The 8,627-nt window shown below is 41.0% G+C and overlaps 1 protein-coding gene across 12 annotated transcripts in view; it reads right to left on the reverse strand.

Moving 5' to 3' along the window:
- Window positions 1-3,858, reverse strand: part of LOC104941845 (transducin-like enhancer protein 3) — a 28,003-nt gene extending 24,145 nt beyond the window's left edge. For 9 of the 12 annotated variants that reach the window (XM_010766991.1, XM_010766990.1, XM_010766985.1 and 6 more), the window contains exons 1-5: window positions 3,418-3,858; window positions 2,690-2,900; window positions 2,024-2,124; window positions 1,757-1,820; window positions 131-175 (exon numbers count right to left, since the gene is read on the reverse strand). In XM_010766991.1, coding sequence (XP_010765293.1) covers window positions 131-175; window positions 1,757-1,820; window positions 2,024-2,124; window positions 2,690-2,713 — 234 coding nt within the window. In that variant the 5' untranslated portion in view covers window positions 2,714-2,900; window positions 3,418-3,858. The remainder of the gene's footprint in view (window positions 1-130; window positions 176-1,756; window positions 1,821-2,023; window positions 2,125-2,689; window positions 2,901-3,417) is intronic. The other 3 variants (XM_010766994.1, XM_010766993.1, XM_010766992.1) reach the window with 1 other exon arrangement.
- Window positions 3,859-8,627: the final 4,769 nt, after the last annotated feature.

Genomic DNA, 8,627 nt, shown 5'->3' on the forward strand with positions numbered 1-8,627 from the left:
TGTATGTGTCCGAAAGCCATTTAAGGGTAGAAAGTAAAGGCAGGTATGCGTGTTTATATTCCTCGATCACTAAGGGGAACAACATCAGTGTTTAGGCTGCACACAGAGCCTCCCTGATATGGCTACATACCTGTTTGTGCATCTCAATGTTGAGCCCATAGGACATCTCATAGTACTGTAAAAACAGAAAGGAGAATATAAAACATTAATACATAAGAAAGAAAGCACAACCATTTTCTTGAAATACTTTACCAAGATGCATTTTTCATTTGTACATTCAAGTAAACAAAGGACATTATGCCATCCTTGATATCTACATTTCTTAATTGCAGTCAACTAAATAGGAATCCCAAGCAACTTCTTTTTAGTTACTGAGGAATAGGAATCTGCTCGTAAAAAGGGAGATTGTGGTGACTGGTTTGACATTTTTATCCATCCTCTAAGGCGCCAGAACAATAAAGGAGACAAGTCGAATACTTGTTGCAGCACGAGGCGTGAGCTATTAAAAACACAGTGACATTTACCACAGAGGATGACAACTTCATGTTCTTTGTGCAACCACAGCTGACAGACTGTGTCACCAGCTTCTACTGGGCACTGCCTGCCTGCGGCTTCAGAGACACTCATCCAAAACGGCATTATCTGCTGATGATTGGCAAAACCTTGTGAGCCCACCAACAGATACAAACTAAAGCCCAGTCAGTGTTGTTTATCTAACAGCCTCCATTTATCATAGCTACTCCCACCACCTTCTGGTTACTCGCAGGGAAAATAATATTTAACAAACGTACTGCTGCGTTTGGTTTATGTCATTCCTTTTATGTACAAACAAGATAAGCATGTACATACATAGACAAACTGAGAGAGGGCCAAGTTACAACACTCGCCAGATAAAGATTGTTCTTTTCCCACGTACACAATGCAGAAGTTTTAAAAAGATCCTAAAAGATTTAAAAACAAAAATGAATGTCACATTTAGCAAAACCCAATATGGTGTCTTCAAAGGTCTTGTTTTGTTTGACCATCATTTCAGAACCCAACAGAAATGAGTTAACTGTCATTTAAGGACTAAGCCAATCTGCTTCTCTTCACCTTTGATGAGCTAGAATGAGCTAATGAATGACATTTCTAATTTAAAGAAAAGTTATTATGAGGTCTCAAAAAGTTGCTGATATTTCCTTTTGTTGACGACATTAGTGATAAGACTTATCTATAATTTTAAATGTTTTCATGTATATGATGTTGATTCTAACGACAGCACTTTGCCCCACGAATAGTCTATTATCTTTATGATTGTTCTCCCCATATCTCTCAAACCCTTGGGTGTGTCCAAAGTGTCTCAATGACCCCAGGGTTCACCGTGGGTCAGTAAGGAAGTAAAAAGAAATACAGGATACCCTCTGATTCATGCACAAACCCAGCAGACCAGTCATTAACCCCCAGTGGGTCATGGTGGGTGCGTTAGGGAGGGGGTGTGCAGGGTCATAAAGAGTACCCCAGGGCCATAGAGGGGGGTCGTCACACCCAACAATCAATAGTTGGACATTTGACCCCTGCTAGTTTCAACCCCCCACACCTACAATGTGCCTTCTTATCCAATGAAAACACTGGCGTGAGGCAACAACACCAAGCAGGGACAAATGCTAACATGGCCTCTGCAAAACACAGGGCTGCAACACCTGTGAGTGTTCACCTGAGGCTAAAGGGAGGACACGGCACTAAATCACATTCAGAGCTTTACGAAGGCTGCCCTTACCATGACGTAGTGGCGCTGCATCTCTGTCTTTTCATTTGCCAGTTTGTCGTACTCCACTTTCAGACTTCAAGAAGAGAGAAATGAAATGTACCGTTATAGAAAGTTGGATGTATGCATTCATTTGTGTATGTTATGCTAAGTTAACATGTCTGAACAGATATTTGTAACATCAGTGTGTTGAGTTACACAAATGGAACAAGACAGACACAGCTTCCTCATCCTATTCTTTCCAGGAAGCCAATGATGATACAGTGTGCTAGTCATTACCTGTGGTACTGGGCCTGAAGGAACTGAAACTCGTCTTTGATCCGGTCGCAGGACTCTGCAACTGTGAACTTGAAGCCAGGCTGCCCTGGCTGGTGAGGTGCCTGAAAGGTGCAAGATTGCAGAGAGCGCAGGTGTAAATAACTCCATCACAGTACAGATAATAGTGTCATCTCGCCATATCCGCCCACTCTTCTGTCTTGGTGAACAGTTTTTTTCTTCTTCTATCTGATGGTTTGCCCTCACATTTCCCTGCAGAGTAACAACATGTGCACCGAGGATCACTTCATCCATCCTCAAAAGTACATGGTAGGATGATAAGGAAGGAATAACACATACATAAACCTGTGGTGTGTTGCACACAAAAAATGTCCCTCTTAGCAGTGTTAACATGTGACTACAGAAACTGCACTGTGGAATGAAGTCAGATTACAGCAGGGGTGATGATCTACTTTCCTGACTTCAACAAAAAGCTCTGATCTTATCGCCAATAAACACGATATCCCAGTTTCTCTGCTGGCAGCGAGCAGCGCCTCAGCAGCAGCACCGATGCAGACCATAAATAGTAAGGTGTGGATCGGCAGCACCAGTCTGACGAGCTAATTAGGCTACTTTGAAGGGCGGTGTATTTGCAATTTACACACAGTGACAAAAAAAAAAAATACTTACCGGATGCCGGCCTTGTGGATACATGTCGTGTCCTTCACTCAAGGGAATTCGGTGTGTTTTCGCTCTTTCCTTAATCCTGTGAAGGTGCGGTAAATCACCGCCACCCCCTCCCCTGTTAACGCAGGATGGCGGCGGACAAAGCCCTGTTCTCGGCTACGAGGCACACACTTAGACCGCTGGATGGATCACCTCGTCGGCCTCTCCTTTGTACCTATACAAACAGAAAACGAGGCACAGCTGAGGCGCTGGATCACTTTCGCATCAAACAACCATAGCACCTTGTAACTCGACAGGAATTGAAGCTTTAAGAAAGTAACCGGTTTATTATCTACTCCTTGACCAAATAAGCCTAAAATGTGTTTTTCGTCAATTTGGCATTAACATGTTTTTCTTTTCATACATTTCCTGTCAATAATCAACATGATTCGCCTAATTTTGCATTACATAGGGAAACACAAGCACAATGCGTCTGATCCGATGTATCAAATAAATCCCAAAGTTCATACTTTGGATCACAACCTTAACGACATGGTGGCTTTGTATTACTCGTGAATCTAACGAGTTGGCTTCCACAAAATGAAACAAGAACACACACAACGGGGTTGTTTTGGTGGTCCGGGAAAAAAAGAAAATCTGAAAACAAGGAGCTTTCAAAGTCGGCTGCCATGAAGCCACACCGCCACCACCTCCCGCCTTGTTAGCGGCTCTCTTCATGTCGCCCTTTTTACCTTTGTCTGGGCTGATTCCTCCCCTCTCTTCTGCACAGGTAACCAATAATAGTATCCAGACACAAAAAGCGTAATATCCTTCTCTTGAAGTCGTAAGCACGGAGAGATAAAGGCGGAAGATTTCCGTCGCAGTTTCTGTTATTCGTGCACTTCTTTGCCCCTGGAGAGTCCTTTAAAACCCCGGTGATCCCGAGGCGGAGAACGTCTCTCCGTCCGGTCGGTCGCTGGAAACCCCTCGGTTTCGGGACGAGTTGTTGACGGCATACAACTTTGAACAATATTACATCCAGTAGTAGTACACGAATCTTCCAGTAAGTCCAAAGATTATTTTTTTGGCGAGTAAACTGTTTTTTTCCTAATGTCGACCGTTGTGAAATATACCACGAGCTTGCTGTTGGGCATACCCAGTTCCTCCGCCGCGCGCTGTACCACACACAGACTGTGCACTGACACGAGGACCCGACTGCCGAGAGAGGGCCCTGCTCTGACCAATCAGGTGCTCCGAGAGGAGTTTAGCCAAGGTGGCCAATCCCAGCACGGTATCCCCCACGTGGGCTGCCCAGTGCACCTGCCTTCTGATTGGGCTGCGGTGTGTGACCTCACATGTTCGCCATTTTGGATTTGAAGTGACATTCAGTGCGTTCAACAACTTGTTCAAAACAAAAGGCAGTAATTTATTATATATCCTTGCCTTCTATTGCTGTTTCAGAGTGTTACGCTTTAAATATTTACTTGAGAGCTTTATAAATAAAAACTAGGCCGTTTCAAACAGTATATGCAGATATAAACAAGTAAATAACCCCATAACCAAATACATAATTCACCATTTTAATACAAAAAAAATCACAATGCAGTAGATGTGGTGTAGTACTTATGTTGTGTTAGAATTATAGTCCGACCATTAACAAGCATTGTGTATCTTTAACACATTTTGCTCTCAAATCAAGAGAAGCACAGAAGCAGAAAAAAAGAAATAAGTAATGCCAAAAAATAGAAAACTGATAAAAATTATTTCAAGACCCCAATAGCAACAGGATATGTGAATACAGCTTAATCTACAGCAGAGTGTCCTTTGAGTGACTTGAATTGATCGACCTATTTCTAACGAGACCTCAAGCATCTACAAGCTTCCCTATCAGCAGCTCTAGGTAGACTACAACACGTTAGCCTATCAAGAATGGCTCACTGTGCCCGGCCCCCACGTGGGTCCTCTCCCGCCCTCTTCACTGCGTTCTATCCAATGGGGTCGCAGCTGTCTTCCTGCGCGGCCTACGATTGGCTCAGGGGTGGAAGAGCTGTCAGTCAGGAGCTCGGGTTGTCAATTAAACCCACGTTGGGTACGGCGCTGACAAATGCCTGTGCTGCTCTCCCTCCTGCCTGCGAATAGAGCCTGGAATGGCTGCTTAATTAGCTTCGAATGGCTTTTCCTTTCAGCTCAAACAATCTGTCACTACCATGTGGTAAAAAGAGCCCTGTATAAAACAAAAGCAGGAGGGGAAAAAAGCCAGTAGGGGCTAAATATCAGTTTGATTCTCCCCCCTCTCTTTAATACCATCCACCATGAAAACATTTGCTGCAAAAACTAAGCATTTACCTCGCTCAAACATGTGCCCATTTCACTCATCTGTTTCTGCCCTAATTTTCTTAGAACATTGAATTCTTTATTTGTTTATCTGGGTGTCCATTTAGCCCACTTAGATTTACATTTAAATATATTGTGTTTTTGTAAGTACCTGAAACAAGTACAGAGTGTTTGGCTGAATAATCCTCATGGTATAGGTTTATTAGAATTGGTTAAATGTTAGTGCTAGCTAGATTTTATTCACACTACTATTGCTACCTCCGGATTACTTAAAAAGATACATCTTTAATATGCTTGTTTGACAGATGTCACATGGAAATAAAAGGTGTATGTGTTGAAAGCAATAAACAAAATATGTGTTACTGACACAATCTAGAGAAACTAAATCAAACATCTGAGCAAATGTCAATTATGTGTGATAACAGCAGTTAATTTCAGTCTTTTATTTGTATTTAATTTATGTTTTTGTAAAAGCAGATAGAATAACTCTTTTACATTTCATATCATTTGTAGCATAACAAAGAGCCCCAAAGCCAGGAAGTAAACCACATTTTGAACATGACTGTAGTGAGCAATCTGCGAGCTTTAGCTGTTGCTTAGCAACAAATGTATCCCTCCTGCAGATGCTCTGACATGAGTTGGGATAATAACTCATAAACTGAGAGCATGTCAGTAAGCTACACACTCACTGGGAGACTTTTAAGAATATTTTTCACACAAGGCTTCCCTAATGATAAATGATCTTAGTACTTCTGGTTGTAATCACAATGGTTTGAGCAGCAACAGACTGTCAACTGAAAGAGAAACAAACTTTTTTACTTCTCAAAACCAAAGCTTCCTGAGGGAACTTTGCTAGTTCTCTCATCTGCTCAAAACAAGCACTGATTTACACTGATGTCGATGATTCTGACAGACAGGACTTCTCAAAACCTATTTAGGTAAACAATAATTCACCTATACCATCATTATTATATGAAGAGGTCACTTACAATATACTATTGTTTGAAGTGAAATAGCAGAAGTAACTTTGAAAAGTGAAAATAAATAGAGCTTTTGTGAGAATTGTCCTTTTTAAGTGACACATCTGAATTTCTAGGATATTGTGGTGGGACTTTATTCAGGTCACATGCGGCATATATTTAGCTACATTACGGCATAGATTTAGCTATTACAAATAAGGCTTTAGTTTTATGCAGCATGCCAAAAGAAAGTGTTATTATACTAAGATAGTTGCACAAAGGTTCATTATGTGAAAATATCTACAATGTGGTGACATTCCAAGCTTGTATATGCTTGTACTATGTTCATAAAAAAGTGTGAACATTTCATAATTGAGTAACTGAAAACATTCTGACTATGAGCTCCTCTTGCTGTAAATGTACTGGAAAAAAAAAACACTGAAATAATTTCCCTTCTGCCTTGCAGTTGTTTGACCTTTGACCTCAAACACAGACTTGCAGACTGCTTGAGTTCTGGCTATGTGTAAGAGAAATGTACAAAGACAAGAATAGATGCACAAATGTAGGCTCCAGAAGCATTATAGACACTAACGTTGTTCAGACTCACGTTGTTAAAACATGGACTTGTTGTCCAAAATCATCTTCAGGCTAAGATGGTTGTAAATTATGTAAAATGTCACAAACCTTTTTAAGGTTAATACATGTTAACAGAAGCATCATTACTAAAGACGTTCTTAGTAACAGACTCCTTCCCAATACAAGGAGGATAAAGTTATTTTTGAAGAACCAATTATCACGAACACCATCAACTGGTCTGCACATTGTGTCCTGATTGTCTTTCTCCCACTCCTCAACTAATCTACCACGACTGAAATGTCACTTGTGATGGTATATTCTCTATTTATATAAATGTGTGTTTGTCACACAGTGAGTCTAATGCAGAAATGATGGCAGAATGACATTCAACATCACAATAGATTACATGCTTTTTCATCAAATGGAGGAACCATTACTGTCTTATTCTATGTTTAATAGAAATTAAAGTTTTCTTCATGCAGCAGCTAAATCAAAGTTTTCTTTCTGGACATAAATCATAAAGCGGTAGACTGTTTTACATTCAGTCTAAACCATTTCAAGTCAAATACATTTATTTCTGTCGTCTCTAACACTCACACTTTGTGACAGATGTTCTTTTAAAAAGTCCCATGTCATGCTTTTCCGGTTATTACCCGTCCCCTTGTGTGTTATGAAGGTTTTTATGCATGTGAACGGTCTGCAGAGTCAAAAACCCTCAAAGTACACCCTGTAGCGAGTACAACTCTAACTATTGGGGAATCTTATGTGTGTTGTGATGTTTGTGCTGGAGCCGCTTTATCCAAAACAGCACTCCGGTTAGAGAGTTGACACGGAGACAGGAAGTACAGTGAGTCGTTGGACTTTATATTAGCTTGGTTCTGATCATCAACACAGAATACATCATGTTTGATGTGGAATCACATACAGGATGTCGAATGGGTTTGATGAGGATGATGATAAGGATAATGACAACGTAGAGTAGAGAATTAATGGTTTCTGCAAAATACACAGAAATAGAAATAAGGTTCACATTACAATAACTAACCAGACTCTGGTTATTAATAATAAGCAACAGCAATACTAATTGTTGCAAAAAACACATTAGACACGTTGCAAACACACACATGGCTAATAAAGGCTAAGTTAGTATCTCATCCAAACACTATCACTGAATAGCTTAACTTAGCTAACTAGCTAGCATTAGCTCCATTTCTGAACAACATAGCAGCTAAAAACGGGACATCAATAGACTCATTAACACACTGACTCAGCAGGACACTATGCTTAAAATCTTATAACATTACCAACACTAAGGATCTGCATATATGTGCTCACATTCTTCACGAACGCATTCTCTCTTTGACGATGGTAATTATGCATGTGACGATCAGGGGCCTCATGTATAACGCCGTGCGTAGGATTCACGTGGGAAGGTTGCCTACGTAGTAGAAATCCGAAAAATAGGTACATACATTTTCCGAAGTTTTCCGATTCACCGAACATTGCGTACCGGCGAGGAAAGTAAGTATGGCACTTCCTACGCCGGTTTCCCTTTATAAATCACAACCGACTCGAAATGCGGTGCAGCTTTTGCGGGCTTCACGTAGTGCCCATATTTGCCTATAGTCAAAGAAACGTCCATTCATTCATTCATTTTGACTGACTGGCCGTTTCTCAATCGCGAGGAAACTGGCTTCCAAGCCAATATTTCAAGGATACTACGTCATCGAGTGCCGCCGAAGGACTGTTCCAATCTCCAGCATACTTGGAATTCCACCGAGGCCACGTCCTTGGTTTGGGGGTAATTTCGAGGCTGTACATGGGTAGACTTTGCGTCCTTCAAATCCCCACAATGCTTTGCGCACGGACCAATTAAAAAAACTCTTGCGGAGAATGGCTGAACCGACGCAGCACAGCACACATTTAAATCTAAGTATGTAGTGGCGTAGAACATGTGTCGGTAAATATGCTACTTTGTTGCATTTGTTATCACCAAAAATGTGTTCCGTGAAAGTAAAGCAAGTTCATAATTAGATAGACATCGTGAGGTATTTATTTTTCGGTGTTTATGTTGAAACCGTTAGAGAGAGTGG

The sequence above is a fragment of the Notothenia coriiceps genome, unplaced genomic scaffold, assembly GCF_000735185.1.
Source record: "Notothenia coriiceps isolate Sejong01 unplaced genomic scaffold, NC01 NC01_scaffold00004049, whole genome shotgun sequence".
Lineage (NCBI taxonomy): Eukaryota > Metazoa > Chordata > Actinopteri > Perciformes > Nototheniidae > Notothenia > Notothenia coriiceps.